General features: G+C 38.5%; 2 protein-coding genes across 5 annotated transcripts in view; one reads left to right on the top strand and one right to left on the bottom strand.

Annotated features, from left to right (window-relative positions):
* Window positions 1–1,143: 1,143 nt before the first annotated feature.
* Window positions 1,144–8,256, bottom strand: PIERCE2 (piercer of microtubule wall 2). Its single transcript, XM_045823512.1, has 2 exons — window positions 8,000–8,256; window positions 1,144–1,521 (listed from the first exon to the last, which is right to left on the bottom strand). The coding sequence occupies exons 1-2, from the start codon at window positions 8,015–8,017 to the stop codon at window positions 1,174–1,176; spliced, it is 366 nt and encodes a 121-aa protein (XP_045679468.1). The 5' UTR covers window positions 8,018–8,256; the 3' UTR covers window positions 1,144–1,173.
* Window positions 8,257–8,395: 139 nt separating this feature from the next.
* CCPG1 (cell cycle progression 1) overlaps window positions 8,396–17,536 on the top strand; it is a 48,481-nt gene continuing 39,340 nt past the window's right edge. For all 4 annotated transcript variants that reach the window (XM_045823925.1, XM_045823922.1, XM_045823924.1 and 1 more), the window contains exon 1: window positions 8,396–8,532. The gene's annotated coding sequence lies outside the window, so the exon portion shown is untranslated. The remainder of the gene's footprint in view (window positions 8,533–17,536) is intronic.

The following is a 17,536-nucleotide window of genomic DNA, read 5'->3' as shown; positions in this document are numbered from 1 at the left end:
AGGCCAGGTCCCCAGTTGGGGCAGTGTGTGGGAGGCAACCACACATCATTATTTCTCTCCCTCTCTCCCTCCATTCCCCTCTCTCTAAAAATAAATAAATAAAATCTTTAAAAAAACAACAGCAGAAACTAACATCATAAAATTTAAAAAGAGAGAGAGAGAAACATTAATTTGTTGTTCCACTTATTGATACATTCATTGGTTGATTCTTGTATGTGCCCTGACTGACCAGGGATCGAACCAATTACCTTGGTGTATCGGGATGATGCTCCAACCAGCTGAGCTAGTTGGCCAGGGCTCCTTGGTCTCATTTTGAGCCATTGTCTCTATGTCTAAAAGACTTTTGTATACTTTACATTGCATGAATTATCGCATATTATTAATTTGCCAATCTCTTAAAATTCACTGAAACAATAAGATTGTCTTTTATTTTTGTTACATTTGCATAGTATAGTATCTGCCATAAGCAGGTATTTAATAACTGTTTGCTGAGTGAATGAATAACAAGTCCTCTCTTCCACAAGCCTGGCAGAGGGAACTAACATTTCCCCAGGTTTGAAGCCATTACTTGAAATAACACAAAAGTGGGCAAACTGGTCAGAGTCTTTATTTTAATCTTTTTCTTAGACCTCCCGTGTTGTCGTGATAAATATACTCAATAGGCAATTGAGATCATGAAAGTTTTTTGATGTGTGGGGCGTACATGTAATAAATAAAGTAAGGATGTACAAAAATGCTTCTACCTTTTATGCTGCTTTTCTGAACACATTTGTATTTAAGAAGTCAATGTCAGCCCTGGCTGGTGGCTCAGCTGGGTGGAGTGTTGTCCTGTACACTGAAAAAAGGTTGCGGTTTCAATCCCCAATCACATACCTAGGTTCTATCCCTGCTTGGAGCATGTGTGGGAAGTGGCCGATCAGTACTTCTCACATTGATGTCTCTCTCTGTCTCTCCCCCTTCCTCCCTCTCTAAAATCAATAAACCGTATTCTTGGGTGAGGATTTTTTTTTTTTAAGTTCATATCACTCAGTTATCAGGTGAAATGCTTCATTTCTTAAAGATATTCTTTAAATTCAAATATTTTTATATTTCAAATTAGGAATTCTAGCCTTAGTCTTAAAATTCATTTTTTCCTGAGTTTATTTTCTCTTAAATATACAAAGGAATACATTTTCATAGAGTGTGTTGGAAATTAGGAAAATCAAGGGTTCTGCTTCTGTCAAGTGCAGTATTGAGAGTGTTATTTTGATAAAATCCAGTAGCTCTGATACGGCTTGAAAATTCTTGCCCTTTTGGAGTATAATTGCAGGGAAAAAACTGCGGTATAGGTGAAAATCCACCATAAGCACTTGAACTGGTTTTATACATGACCATCTTAGGTTGTGATAGTGAGGTTGCTGTATGGAGTGTCTTTGGATCCAACATGCAGGAAAACACAGGATTTCCGGGGTTCACACAAGTAGGCAGTTGTTCCGGTTTAATTTCTGTGTCTGAATTTGAAGCTGAAGCACTTTTCTTATCCTAAAACATAAACACATCAAATCATTCTCAATTATAAAGTTCTGGAAAAAAAAACAAAACTATTCAACTTAGTCCCAACCCTATTTTATACCACTCACAAAAATCAACTTGAAATGAAGACTTAAATGTAAGATCTGAAACTGCAAAACTCCTAGTAAAAAAATAGGAAAAAATTTCCTTCATATTAGTCTTGGCAAGGATTTTTTGGATATGACCCTAAAGTATAAGCAACAAATGCAAAACTAAACAAGTGGGACTACATCAAACCAAAAAGTTTCTGCACAGCAAAACAACAACAACAACAAAAACCATCAACAGAATGAGACAATCTATAGAATGGGAGAAAATGTCTGTGAACCATATATCTGATGAGGGGTTAATATTAAAGATATTAAAAATATATGAGGAACTTGTGTAACTCAAAAGCAAACAAACAAAAATCTGATTAAAAATTGGTCAGAGGACCTGAATAGACATTTTTCTAAAGAAGACACACAAATGGCCAAGAAGTACATGAAAAGGTGTTTAACATATGTGGAATCTAATGAACAAATTGAATTAACAAGCAAAATAGAGACAGACTCATAGATAGAGAGCAGGTTGACAGTTCTGGGTCAGGAAAGCACTGAGAGGGTAGAGGGATCAAGCAAAAAGGAAAAGAACTCAGGGACACAGACAACAGCGTGGTGAGTGCAGTGCAAGGGAGGAGGTGGGTGAAGGTGGAAGAGGATCTAGGGAAGATAAATAGTAATGGAAAAAATACAATAAAAGTTAACTATTAAAAATATGTACCTACAGCAACACCTGTCCAGAAAGTATCAAGCTATGTAATGTGAAAAATAGAGACATTTATTGAAGAAGATACAAGACACAAGAAACATTGTACATAGGACAATGACACCTCAGTCCCCTTCAAAGTAGGCACCCTGGGACCTCACACAGTTCTCCCAGTTACCATCAGCTGCCCCATCATATTTTACTGAATCTCATCGATGTTCTGAAATCTCTTCCCTTTCAAAGGTGATTCTAGTTTTGGGAAAAGCCAGAAGTTGCAGGGTACCAAATCTGGGCTGTAGTGGGGCTGAGTCACCTGTGTGATTTGATGTTTTGCCAAAACCTCTGCACGTGATGTCAAGCATGAGCTATGATGCATGATTGGGCATGTCATGATGAAGCTGCCAATCACCAGCTGCCCATATCTGCAGCCTTCTGAATCACCCAAATAGTTTCCGTAGAGAAATGTTCAAACTTAACACAAAATCTGATGCAGATTCATTGCTCTACTCACTTTTTTTTGAATGTGACGGCCACACAGTACACATGCTCACCCAGGGGTATCCACCACCCCCACTGACTAGTACAGTGAAGTCATCATTGTTCATGCATGTGCATTCCAGTCCACTCTCCTTGGCTGCCAGGTTACATCAATGTTGCACAAACCGTTCTTGTTATATTAACAATGGTTGGACTTTTTCTGGACAGAACTGGTATTTGAACCAGAATAAAGTTGTAACAAATAAGTTTAAACACACGCATATACAATGAACAACATGAGAAGACCACAATGAGATATTATCTCACACCTGTTAGAACTGCTGTCATCAAGAAGTGCAGAGGTTAACAGGTGCTGGCAAAGATGTGAAAGACGGGAAACCCCTATGTACTGTTGGAATGTAAACTGGTGCAGCCACTGTGGAAAATTGTATGGAGGTTCCTCAAAATATTAAATATATAACTACCATATGATTCAGCAATCCCAATCCTGGATATGTATCCAAAATAAATAAAATTTGGGGAAGGAAATTTTTCCTCTATCCTAGGTTCTTTTGGCTAGTCTAATAATCAAATTGACATGAGACAGGTTAGCAGTAGAAAAACAAAAGTTTAACAAAGTTTAAAAGCTTGTGTACTTCATATAAATGGGAGAGACCCAAGGAAATTGAGCAAGTCTGAAATGGGTAAAGCCACTACCTTAAATAATATCACCAGCTAAAGACAAAATATGTGGTGGGTGGGCAGTCGGTTATGGGAGGGGGAATTACCAGGAAAGCACAGTAGCCAAGTGTAAGGTGGTTTAGCAGATTTAAGTCCTCAACTTCTCCATTAATAGTTGTTTCCAGAGATCAGGTTATCCCCCCTCTTCCTCCTAAAGTGAGGGAGTCACCCTTACAAGTGGAAATTTCCCTTATACAGATACATATAAAAAAAGCTTTTACAAAAGGGTAACTTCTCAGTTTTTAGAGCTTTTCCTATGTTGGCAGCTTTCTTAAAAATAATCAGCCTAAGCCCTGGCTGGTGTAGCTCAGCAGGTTGAGCGCGGGCTGCGAACCAAAGTGTCGCAGGTTCGATTCCCAGTCAGGGTACATGCCTGGGTTGCAGGCCATGACCCCCAACAACCACACATTGATGTTTCTCTCTCTCTCTATCTCCCTCCCTTCCCTCTCTAAAAATAAACAAATAAAATTTAAAAAAAATAAATAAAATAAAATTAAAAATAAAAAATAATCAGCCTAAACTAGTCCTTATGCCAGAGGCAATAAGGGATGGCAAATTTTGTTTCCTTATAGAAACCACTATCTCAAAGAGATGCCTGCACCCCCATGTTCATCATGGCATTATTTACAATGGCCAGGCCACAGAAGCCACCTCCATGTCCATGGAAGGATGAACAGGTAAAGAAAATGTGGTATCTATACATAATAAACAGAGAAAGACAATTACTGTATGACTGTACATATTATTTGGAATCTAAAAAAAAAAAGCCAAACTTATTAAGAAAGAGTAGAAATGGTGGTTGCCAGGGGCTGGGAAAGACTGGGGGAAATGAAGAGATGTTAGTCAAGGGGTATATACTTCCCGTTATAAGTTCGGGGGATCTGTGTACAGCGTGGTGACTATAGTTAACAATACTGTATTATCAGCATGTACTTTAAAGTTGCTAAGAAAGTAGATCTTAAATATTCTCACCATATACACACAAAATTGTAACTATGTGAGGTGATGGAGGTGTTAACCTTATTTTGGAAATTGTTTCACAATATATTAATATATCAAATCATCATCTTGTATACCTTAAACCTACACAGTGTTACATGTCTGTTATATCTCAATAAAGCTGGAAAAACAAAACAAAAAACGTAGCCCTAGCCACTCCACTTTTTTGGGAATCCTGTTCTCTTGAGGGCATTTGGGAATAATGGTGGGCATCCCTTCCTAGCCTTTTGGCTAAGATCAAGTGTAGAGTAATGGTGGTTGAGTGCTCTGAAGGAAAACAAAAACAAAACCCAAGATATTTATGAAAATACATAGGAAGTTCTAACCTACTGTGAAAGGCTAAAGAAGGCCATTCTGGTGAAGTGTCATTGAATCTAAAAGTATAAGGCAAGGAAGGAAAAGACAGAGGTGGGAACAAAGAAAAAGTGTGGCCCAAGTCAAGTAAGTTGATGTGAGAATAGAGGGGCAGATGCCAGACTGCAGGGTGGTGTTGGCTGTGTTAAAAATCTGGATCCTTATAGTAAAAGCAAAGGTGAGCTATTTAAGGGTTTTATGGAGGAGCATGCCATGATGTCAAAAGTTTTAGTATGATTACTTTGGCTGTTGTCGGGGCCTTGAGTGGGTGTGGAAAGGAGCTATATAGCAGGCCAGGTGATACTCAGGCTACTGGTTCCTAGATCATACTTGGAGTTATAGTCAGTCCTCACTAAAGGCTTATAGAGTCTTGGAATTTGAGTGAAACCAATTTTACCATAGGCTAACTGATATAAACAAGAGTTAAGTTTGTAGGGCATCTCATGAATGTTATCACAAGGACTTGCTGTACTAGCTTATACCTTTGTTATAAAAGATGTGGCTAAGTGGTGGTCAGGGGTTTAAAAGGCCTTTGGGAGGAGTTAGAATGTACTGGGATATGGGGGACCTAAGCCATTGCCTGTGCTGGAACAAAAAAGGTATGTGTCACTGGCTTAACACCTGATCACGAGATTCCCCATTATCAGAAGCAACTGAAGTTTAGCCAGCAGGTCTCAGAAGCAACTGAAGTGTAGCTGAAGGCATCCTGCTGGAAACCAGGTGAATCTTCACTGCTCCTCCCCTCTCCCTGGAGCTTTTTCCCCCAGAACAAGGCCTATAAATCTCCTGGACTTTCTGTCATTGAACCAGCCATCTCCAATCATAGGACGCTGTCTGGCAAACACTTGTACCCAGGACACCGGGGGCAGATCAGCAGGGTAACCTACCCCCCCCGGGGTCTGCTACACACCCTTAAAAAAACCTTCTACCCTTTCCCTTGCAGCTGTAGTCGGCTTGCACTCAGCCCGCCTGATCTCAGCCTCCAATAAAACCCCCAATTGGCTCTTTTTGGCTCCTGGTCCCTTCCTGGCCACCTCAGCTACCCAACAGGAGAGAGAGAGGGCTATAATGATACCTACATGGATTATACAAAAACAAGTCAAGCAAACTAATTGGTAAATTTGTTTGTATTTGTATTTCTCCTGCTGTAAGGGTTATAAAAGCACATATTAAGTGTTACCAGGGCTGGTTTCTGATGCTGGTGCTCATAATAGCTGTGTGACTTTGATGAAATTGTTTTTACAAGGGTTCAAGTTCCTTGTCTATGAATATAAATTAAAGGAGATGGATTAGATAGTATTGTATCCTAATTTGAGGACTCCCTTATTGGGGCTCTCCAAAATAACAGTAGGAACTGATTTTCTTTTTCTTTTCTTTTTTTTTTTAAGAGAGGGGGAAGGAGAGAGGGAGAGAAACATCAGTGTGTGGTTGCCTTTCACACGCCACCCTACTGGGATCCTGGCTTGCAACCCAGGCATGTGCTCTGACTGGGAATTGAACTGGTGACTCTTTGGTTCGCAGGCCAGCTCTCAATCCACTGAGCCACACCAGCCAGGGCAAAACTGATGTTTAATTATTCAAAAAGCATAAAGGAAAGTATGCATTAATAAATGCACTCTGTGGGGGTCCACGTAGGCAAAAAGTTTCGGTAGTTAAAAAATGTCTAGATTTCCTCCGTAAGGGAAAGCTTCTTAGGTGGAAGGTGGCTGCCCTGTGATTTGTGGGGAAAAGTACCAACTCTAATTTACTTTATGGACACCCAGTCAGGTTGCCCAGGGCAACCTCAGGCACAGAGGACTCCTTTTCATCACATCACCCTCCACCACTGGCTTTAGAATTCTGTAATACAGAAAACCAAATCTAGTCAAAATAGACAATAAATTAGCTGATAAAACTTTGTTGGTATAATTTGTACCCCACAATCTGGAAGTTAGAGTCTACCTAAATCTTTTAGATCTCCAGGATAATTCACAAATGTTTATAGACTTAGAAACAAAATACCCATTGATTTTACTTTACGTCTGAGGCCCTCACTACAGCTTTCTTATTTGGGTTTCACCCTCTTTAAGTCTGATATACTTTTTACTTTTCTTTTTTCTTTTTTATTGACTTTATTGCGGTTACACTGGTACCAAAATTACATAGGTTTCAGGTGTACAATTCTATAACACATTCAAATCTCATATTCTTAAATGTGGAGTTCAAACTAGATACAATTGAAAACAAAATAGCCTCATTCACAGAATAATGAAAGGATTATTTTAAGTTAACTGCCAGTTATTCACGGGGTCAGAAACTGTTTTGTACTTAAGGATAAAAAGGTAAACTAAAATTGTAAATGATTATTTTAAAATTGACTAGAATTGGCTATGAAAGTGCCGTGAAAAGAATAAAAATCTATAAATAGATGGTATTAGCTTACTTACTAATTTAATTTTTAAGCTTCTCCTAGAATTAGACTCACTAGAAGTCTGTGACTTTTCAAAGTTCTTCGGTATAATCACACATATTTAAAAAATAATAAAAGCGAGCCATTGAAATAATAAAAATATCCCTTAGAGAAGCTGTAATTATGAAGTTAAAATGTTTTTTTTTGATGTGTCACAGTTGACATATCACAGTTAAATATAGTGACAGTTAAATATAGTAACCTCCAAAGCAAAAGATCTGAAAGCCTAATTTTGAGGCATCCTTTTATTTCAGCTGAGGCCCACCATCTTCCTTGTTAATGTTTTCCTTTTTTTTTTTTTTGCCACTATTGAGGGACGAAAGTTAAACCTTAGCTTTCTCGTTTCCATCAATAGTGAGTATAAGTGCACCATATCCTTTGATAGCTCATATCTTTTGAACAAGGTACAATGTAAACAAATGTAAAGTTTACAAGGTGCGTTTTCAAAGCTATGACCTCACAGCTTGCAATAGGGTAGGAGTTGCATACCATCCCCAATCATCTTTACACCTTCAGAGCAATTCTGGCTTAATGCAATAATGCACATTTGCATCTGTGTAGCCTAGTAGTTGCCTAGAAATTTTTTTGGGGGGGAGGGGTCAGATGGGACTACGGGTGCCCCAAATTTAAAGCAAAGAATATTAACATTCACAAAACATCCAGCCCTTTGCCCAAACCCACCCAGTCATACTCGGTCATTCTCGGTGTCGTCTTTGTTTATTTTTTCGTCAGAGTCTTCCAGTAGCAGACCGCAAGAAGACCGGCGAGTGCCCCAGGGGATGCGGCCTTTTTAGTACACCCAATTAAATCCGTATCAATATCCGGAGCAGTCCTCCAGGGTGAAACCGCGAACCCTTTGGAGAGATTGTAGCAGCCCGTCTCCATAACAACCAGCCGCGGCGCTTCTCCTACCAGCGCCGGGCCCGGATGTTGTGAGGCTCGCGGTCCCGTGGCCCGGCGTCCAGCAGGCTCTTCGCGGCGTGCCGCGCGCCTCTTTGGGAGTCGTAGTTCTTCTCTCTGCAGCTGCCGGACTAAAGGCGCGGGAGAGACTACGAGACCCAGCATGCACTACGGCGGCCCGCCGGCCGCCGCCTCTCGGCTGCAAACGCTTGCAAGCAGGTTGTTTTTATGAGAGGCGTCACTGCGCTCTGAGCTGTGAACACCGCCACCGCGACAGCCTGCACAGTGGAGCGGCGGTGGGGCTGCCCCTTCTGGTACGGTCTCGGGCGGGTTTGCACCGAGGGAGAGGAGTCGCGGCTACCTGTCGCGGCCCTGGTTGGCACCGTAGGATCAGCCTGGCGGAGGCACTCGCGCGGTCTCATCTAGGGTTGGGGTTGCCGGGCCCCGAGTTCGACTCCTGTCGCCTGGAGCGGGCTGGGTGGCCCGGTAATCCTAGTTGCACCGCCCCCCCCCCCGCACCCCTCGCGGCCAGAGTCGGTTCCTGAGGTGTCGGGTCTGGTGGTCTTGCAGCCTCCGATCCCCACGTGGCGACCCCAGCGGTGCGCCAGGGGTGGGGGGGAGTTGACCGCCCCGGGTACCCTCCTTTCTTCACTGGGCTGGTTTGGGGTACTTCTCGGTCTTGATGGTGAGACTCCATATGGTAAGATGTGATGTGCGTCACCCTGCTTGGTTTTCAACTGGCCCATCTATTTTGGTGACGTTTGAGCCCTGTGATGCCAGGAATAGAAAGATTAAATATTAAATAATGCCGCTGAAATTTCTTCTTGTACGCCAGGCTGATAATGATCAAATCTCCCTCCATATCCTTGTTCTTTACCCGGCCGCCTTTAGCGTTGGCGTTCCTAATCGATAAATTCTCTGGAGAAGCTGTCCGTTTAGTGCCTTGTATGCGCTACACGTTTCCCTTGTTTAATGAATCCAACTGCCATTGGGAGCGCCAGTTTTAACGAGCTCAGCCCATTAAGGCACTTTGTTGTGTGGTGAAATTTGCACTGCTTTATTTTAGCTATCTTAAAAAACGGAATGGAGTTTTATTGTCGCTAGAATAGGTAACTACTTTGGTACTGCGAATTTTTTGCGTCTTCCAATAACGTTACATCCCCTGGATAGTCCTTGAAACGTCACTATTAGTCCATCATATCTGTGCCTTAAGGTTTCAATCTTAATTAGGCCCCCAATTTCTTGGTGGTATTTGGTGTGAATGGTTTACTATTCTGTCTTGAGCTCTGATTCTAAAAAGGAAGGGAAAGAGGAAGTGGGGTGTTATTTCAATGCATAATTTAATTCTTTATCTATGGATGGGATTCTAATTATACAAACTTAAAAAAATCATTCTCAAATGTGTAAATTACTTTTAATAAAAGTAGGTTAGAAAATAGTGTAATTCTAATTTTGCAAACCGTATACATAGAACTTAGAAGCAATTATATGTGTATATGAAATGTCAGCATAAGAAATGTTTAAACTGTAGGGAATTTTTATGAGTTTATTTGAGCCAAACAGACAGCTGCCAGGAAGCAAAATCCCAGCCGACTGAGAAAATGCTCCAGGGAATGGCAGTTTTGTACCTGATTTTACACATTACAATCAAGGGAGGACACCTAAGGGGGTTACAAGAAGTCCACTGGTGATAGATTAGGAAGGTGGGAGAAAGCAAAGCAGGGAAATCTCTGGCATTGGATAAAAAGTAAAACCAATAAGACACATGCCTCTTACATTTGTGGGTATAGGATAGTTAGCAGATAACACAATAACATTAAATAACAGTAACAGTGAGGGGTTTTGTGGTCCCTGTTCTGGTGCAGTGAGGGTCCCCAAAAAGAAATTACCCTAACATTCCATAAGTATGTTACTTAGATGAAAACAGGCCTTCCTTGAGCTTGTTCAGTTTAGTATGTGGTCCTTTTTGTGTCCCAGAAATAAGACTCAAACAATAGTTATAAAAGTGAAACTACAATTAAGATTTTTTTACACTTTCTGGTATTTTGCGGACTTTCTATAGAAAAACTTAGTTTTAAAAAAGACAATAAGTACGGCAGTTTCAGTTATAAAGATTCTTTAAAAATTACTTTATTTTTAAAAGATTTTATTTATTTTTTAAACAGAGGGGAAAGGAGGGAGAAAGAGAGGGAGAGGAACATCAATGTGTGGTTCCCTTTGATGCCTCCCTCCTCCCACTGGGGACCTGGCCCTCAACCCAGACAAGTGCTCTGACTGGGAATCAAACCTGTGACCCCTTGGTTCACAGGCTGATATGATGCTCAATCCACTGAGCCACACCAGCCAGGGGGAAAAAAAAATACTTTAAAAAGCAAATAAGTAACAAAGAAAATTATGAAATAATTGTTGAAAAGGACAAGAATTTGTTGGGACTGGAAAGGTCAAATAACCTGTTGACAATAATTCTTAGCCTTTGTATATCATCTCATTTTGGTTTGTTTTTTCACTTTGTACAGTAAAATCAGGCAAAAGTGCTTAGGCTTTCTTCAGTTAAGGCAGTGCAATCTTGATTATTCCTGTAAATCCATCATGTGACAATATATGGGAATATTAATCTGAAAATAATCCAGATCTGGATGTAATAGAATCTTTCATTTATTGTTTTGTAAGTACTTGACAGTGGAAGTAAAGAAGTTAAGCAGTTACATGTCTGATATTTTGAACATGGATAGATAAGTAGCATATTATTTTGCCCACATTTAGTTTTCCATCATACAGAAAGGGCCATAATGTTCTGTAGGAATAGCCTATGCATTTTTGTAATTTTCAGTCTTGAAAGATTGAGGTTTACCTCTTCCCCAATTGTCCATTAACAATAAAATACCCATTCTGAAGCTTTTTTTTTTTCTTCCAAGCTCCAGTATTCATACTTTATTTTCTTAGGTTATCTTCTTTGGAGCTTTACTTCTCTCCCCAAATTTCATTTTTTTTTCAATGTTTTCTACCTATATTTTGTGTACTGTGTTGGTTTGATATTTTATTAGATATTTTGGTCCATTTATAGGGCATAAGAAGCATGCATAGTTAACATGTATGATTTATGATTTAGTTCCCCAGTATTGTTCAGGTTGTATAATTATATTCTTATCCAAGTTAAATAAAGATTTTAAAAAATTAAGTGAGCATGAACTGCTAAGATCATAGAAGTAGTAGTTTCTGAACTTGTAAAGAGTAGGGATACAGCAACAAGGCCTGTTAAGCCCAGGGTTTTTTAAAACAAAATGCAGACTCATCTAACAGTGCAGAACTATTAGAGGCTGAATTGCATTTGTGTTTGTGTGTGGTTAAGGTGAGGAAGTTGCCATATTGTATGTGATAATTTACATTTTCAAGAATTTTCTTCCTGGCAGTTCTGCAATTTTGACTAGATTGAAACAGCTAAAAAATATGAGTCAGTTTCAAAGTCCATGTCTCATGTATTGCACCAGATAAACTTGAAAATAATCTCTCAGTTTGAACTCCAAGATGAAATTTAGCCCTGTAATCTGGGGAGGATTGCAACTGACTGATATATTTTGGAATTTTTTTTAAAGGGCATTTAATGTGTGGAAACCTGTTTAAAGGCCTATAGGGTTTTTGAAGGAAATATTCGAAAATAAGTAGAGTGAGGTAATGATTTTCCTCTGTCATTACAGGAAGTCTATCTAATTTTTCTTTGGTGCTTGTCTAAAAATCACTACCCTAAAATCTTCTGATACTTTTTGCCAGCATGATGGGAGGTAAATAAGGAGCATTGGATTGGGAGTCAGGATGTTTAATTATGTTGAGCAAATAATGTAATGTGAGGGGTCTCTATTGTTTCTATTTGTGTTGTAAGTGATAGCCAGTTATTTACTTCATGGGTATTTGTGAAGATCATTCAGATACGAAAATACTATTCGGTTAATGACAGAGTGAATCATACAAAGTATTATTGTCCTGCTTAAATAGCATTTAAATAAAACATTATGCATTTGAAGTGTGATGACTCCATGTGATACTTTTTGACTGGAAAGTTTGATGGAGAAATAATCAAACATGATCATGATTTGGTGTTTCTGGAAGAGCTTTTTTGCTTTTTATTTTTTTGATTGAAGGAAACCTGGCCCCTCTCCTGACTGTGACTTTGCACTCTGCTGCCTTAAAGGTCCTGAAACTGCAGTGTGCTTTTTTTAGTTGGGCTTTTAATTTTGGCTTTGATTTGTTTTAATTGCACATCTAAAGTATAAGGAAGATCATCAGTCTAACTTAACAGTAGAAAGTGGATGTTGTTTTCTTTTTTTTTTTTTTGAGGTATTCAGAAGTCTTTTTAATATCTATTTTAGAAGAAGAAATTTTAGTGAGAACACACTAGAAATTAGTAATATGTAAAATATATAACATAAAGTAAAATAGGTATGAGGTCAAATGTTTAAAAATTTAGAAATTTATTTCACACTCAGCAAAAGAAAATCTTCCAAAACCTGCCTAAAATGTGGGCAGTGGATGTTGTTTTCAATGTTAAAATGGTACTTTAAGTTGATTTCAGGAACAGGTCCACTGGGAGAGATACATTGTATGTGTAAGTAAGCTGGTCTTTCAGTGCAAGAAATAGTTTTTGAGCTTAGATGCCTCCTGGGTAAGTCAGCCTTGCCTGTTACAGTTAGGTTGACATATTACATGTAAAAAAGTGTTTTGGAAACTTTGTTAATGAATTCTGAGGACTTTATGAGAATAAATATAAGTAAATGAAAGAGTGAAGAAATAGTAATTTATCATGGGTTAAGACTGTTTATTTGGTTAGTTGGTAATGCAGATAAATCTTTGCCAATATTTTTAAGATTTTTAAAATTTATTTTTAGAGAGAGGGGGATGAAGGGAGAAAAAGAGGGAGAGAAACATGGATGTGTGAGAGATAAATTGATTGGTTGTTGCTTGCATGCCCTGAAGTGGGGACCTGGCTGGCAATCCAGAAATGTACTCTGACTGGGAATTGAACTGGCGACCTTTTGGGTACTCAGTCCATACCAGCCAGGGCTTTACTAACATTTTTATTTAATTTACTACTAGAAAGTAATAGTGGATATATAGGAATATATATATTTAATTACCTATTTTGTAATAAGGTGTGCAAACTTTTAAAAATGGAAGACAGTAAAAATGCATAAAATTCCTTTTTTGTTTTCCATCTTTTTTTCCAAATAAAGTTGTTGAAGACAGTTGTGAAAAAAATTAGAACAGACATGGCTGGAGTGGCTCAGTGGATTGAGTGATGGCCTGTGAACCAAAGGGTCACTGGTTTGATTCTCAGTCAGGGCGCATGCCTGGGTTATGGACTGGATTCCTAGGAGGGCGCATGTGAGAAGCAGCTGCACATTAATGTTTCTCTCTCTCCCTTCCTTCCCCTCTTTTTCAAAATAAATAAGTAAAATCTTTAAAAAAATAATGAGATAATCCTTTTGTGAAATATATGTTTAAACAAAATATAGATTGTATGATGAATATGTATTTTTAACAACTGAAAACTGATTTTTTAAAAAATTTTAGAATAGAAGAAAGCAAAGAGTCAGAATCCAAGAGTTTTAATTATTTATCCATGATAGGGAAAGGGAGCCCAGAGGGGCTTGTGGTGCCCAAGTGAGGACAGTATGGAGCTGTGTTAAACTTACGTATTTGTTGGCTCTTTCAGGTTTTTCCAAAATTAAGATATAACAATCCTGGAAAGTCAGGATTTTTCTCAGAAAGAGAATACCTGGTGGAAAGAATATTTCTAAAGAATTTTATCTATTGATTTGAGAGAGAGAAAGGGGAAGGAAGTGAGACTGATTGAAGGAAGGAGGGAGAAAGGGACATTGCTTTGTTGTTCCACTTACTCATTTGTTTCTTGTATGTGCCCTGACTGGGGGTCGAACCTGCCACCTTGGTGTGTCTGGACAACACTCTTACCAACTGCACTAGTGAGCGAGGGCCAAGAATATTTCCATACTAAGAGGTATTTTAATTTTCCTATAGGATTTTGGGTTCGTAATGCCTATTCACTTTATTTCAAACTTTTTATCAAAGGTATGGCTTCTTTTAGATTGGGGCAAAAAGGGGATACTTTTATCTTCAACTACCACAGTACTTGCTTTTGTTTCCCAACTTGAGGGATGTTACATCATAGAAAGAAACTTGTGAAGAAATTGTATTGACTAACTTCTTGCAGAGTTTATTTTTTAGATAAAAAGGTTAATCTGCTGCCTCCTTCTGAGCATAAAGTGAAATTACTACTCCTGTTCAAGACTTTTTCCCCAGATCCTTATCTTTAGTGATAGATTTCAGTGTTTTAAGTGGATTTCCACTCAGAGCTAGACCTGCTTGTCAGAGATGGATTATCTTTGCTTCCACTTACCAGGAGGCAGGACAACTGTAGGACCCTTGTCTCGATGCCATAAGTACTGCTCTGTGGACTCATCCAAGACCCAAGTCTTCTCTCTGCTGTCAGTTTTCCACTGATACCTCAGATACTACATTTTTTAATATGATTCGCATTATGCCCTTAAAATATCTTGAAGAAACTGATCATCTAGAGAATGATCAGATTTGAATCAGTCATTCACTGTATTGAAAATTGGGTTTACCTTTTTTTTTTTTTGGATTTATTTACTTATTTAATCTTTATATATTTTTCCTATTACCATTTAGTCCTGTTACATCTCCTCTTCCCAAGCAATCACCACACTGTTGTCCATGTCCAGGAGTCCTTTTTTCCTTTTTCCTTTTTGTTCAATGCCTCAACCCTCCCTAACTACCGCCCCTGCCCCCCACAACTGACCCCATTAGCTGTCATCTGTTCTCCATGTATAAGTCTGTCTCTGTTTTGCTTGTTAGTTCAGTTTGTTCATTGGATTCCACGTAAAAGTGAAATCATATGGTATTTGTCTTTCTCTGACTGGCTTATTTCACTGAGCATAATGCTCTCCAGTTCCATTCATGCTGTTATAAAGGGTAAAATTTTGTTCTTTTTTTACTGCTGAGTAGAATTCCATTGTGTAAATGTCCCATAGTTGTTTTATCCACTTACCTATTGATGGACACTTAGGCTGCTTCCATATCTTGGCAATTATAAATAATGCTGCAGTGAACATAGGGGTGTATGTTTGTTTATTTTTAAAAATGTTTTTCTTTTCTGCTGATTATAAAGGTAAATGCTCATTGAAAATTTAGCAGATATATTACATAGAGACTTTTCTTAGATTTGAAAGATACTCTTGAAAATTTAATACATTGTATATAGATTAATGTAAATAGGATTTTATTATACATATTATTTTCTGACATTTTCCTTAACATATTATAATAATCCTATGTCAAGACATGTTTGTTTTGTCAATGGCAGCATTAATTATAGATATTGTAGTTTTTAATAAATTCATTGTTGGTAAAAATTTCACTCCTAATTTTATGTTATAAAACTTGTTCTAATTCCCATGTAGGAGTTTCCATCAGATAAATTCTGGGGTGCACGAGAGGCAATGACACATTGATGTTTCTCTCCTCTTTTTACCTCCCTTTGCCTCTCTCTAAAAATGAATAAATAAAATCTTAAATGGATAGGAAATAAAATACAATTGGTAGGTCACAGGGTATTTGCCTGTAAAATTTGGTAGTTATCGCAAAATTACTCAAAAGTAAAACCAGAAAAGTCAGTGTTTGTTCTGTCACTACCAGAACCAATAAGTAGGACAAAGATGACTCTTTATGGACGATTTATGTGGATGGCCAGTGATCTGAGAAGACTGCGGGTTATGTACCCTTAAAAAGTGACTTAATATCTCTCAAGCTGACTCTTGATAAGAAAGGGTAGGTAAGGGGTTTGGGTAAGGGTAGGTAAAAAAGTTAACTGGGTAAGAGTTGCAATCCAGCACAGATTTTCCTAGTACTTCTTTATCTGTTGATCATAAAGTCTTTATCTGCATCACCTGCAGTCCCTCCCCAGAACACAATGGCTCAGATACCATCTCCATCCCTTGCAGACCCCCTGGCGCACGAAGGTTGAATTGCTGGTTGACCTCCTGGTATCTTGTAGTCTGGTTCTTGGAATAACAGCATTAATCACTTAAGCCTATGAACTGAGGTTAAAACCATTAACTCTTAAATTTCCCTACCAAAAGGATAGTAATCTACATTTCCAAAGTTTATGGGGTCTGGTTCCTCATATCTTATTTAATTTACTGACCTGTTTAATCTTCTTAATCAGTTAGACATTAAAATAATCTTTCTCTTGGGGTATCTTTGGTAGCAAGGTACAGCATAGTTTTTTTACTATAAGCCATTTTTGTGTCTTCTTATTAACAGTGGTTCCCATCCTGTTTGGCACCAGGGATTGGTTTCATGGAAGATACTGTTTTTGTGGACTGGGCCAGGGGATATTTTCTGGATGGTACAAGCACATTACATTCAAGTTCACCTGCTCTGTGGCCTGGGTTCTCTGGCCCGGGGTTTGGGGACCCCAGGTCTATAAATTTCTTACTCATGTTCCTTACTGAATGTTCTATTCCATTTTTTAACCTCTTTCTTATTTATTGGTGCATTTTAAATGCTTTGAGAACTCTGTCATTTATGTCACAGATATATTCCCAATATATAATTTATATTTATAGTGACTTTTATGATTATGATTTTTATATAGTAAAATATTTTCCTTTATGATTTCTGCATTTTGTGTAAAGCTTAGAAAAATGATCATCTTTCCCCCAGGATTATAAAACTTTTTGAGGGTTGTTTTTGTTTTGTTTTGTTTTTGGTTCTTTTGTGTTTTCATTTTATATCTCTAAATCTGTGTGCCATATTCTTACCAACTAATTGGTCCTGAAGTTTTTTTGTTGTTTCTTAATTTTTTTAAAGATTTTATTTATTTAGAGAGAGGGAAGGAATTGAGAAAGAGAGGAAGAAACGATGTGTGAGAGCTATATTGAACGGTTGCCTCTCATATGCCCCCAGCTGGGAACCTGGCCCACCCCTGAGTGGGCCTAACTGGTGGGAGTCTAACTGAGTGGGAGTCTAACTGGTGACCTTTTGGTTCGAAGGCCAGCACTCAATCCACTGAGCCACACCAGCCAGAGCTGATCTTGAAGTTCTGTGAAGCATTAAGTAAATAATGCTGATCTTTTACAAGACAAACAAATCATGAAAGTCATCAATTTGAAAGTCTTTCGCAACATCACATTTATGAAGTTTAATGGAGGCTTTGGTTTTTGAGTGATATAACTTAGCAAAAATTGATTTTTTCTTCCCTGCTTTGGGAGGTAGGTGAAGGAG

The sequence above is a fragment of the Phyllostomus hastatus genome, unplaced genomic scaffold (assembly GCF_019186645.2).
Source record: "Phyllostomus hastatus isolate PE091 unplaced genomic scaffold, TTU_PhHast_1.1 phas_scaffold_501, whole genome shotgun sequence".
Lineage (NCBI taxonomy): Eukaryota > Metazoa > Chordata > Mammalia > Chiroptera > Phyllostomidae > Phyllostomus > Phyllostomus hastatus.
The sequence above is the reverse complement of the archived record's forward strand: the minus strand, read 5'-3'. Positions and strand labels throughout refer to the sequence as shown.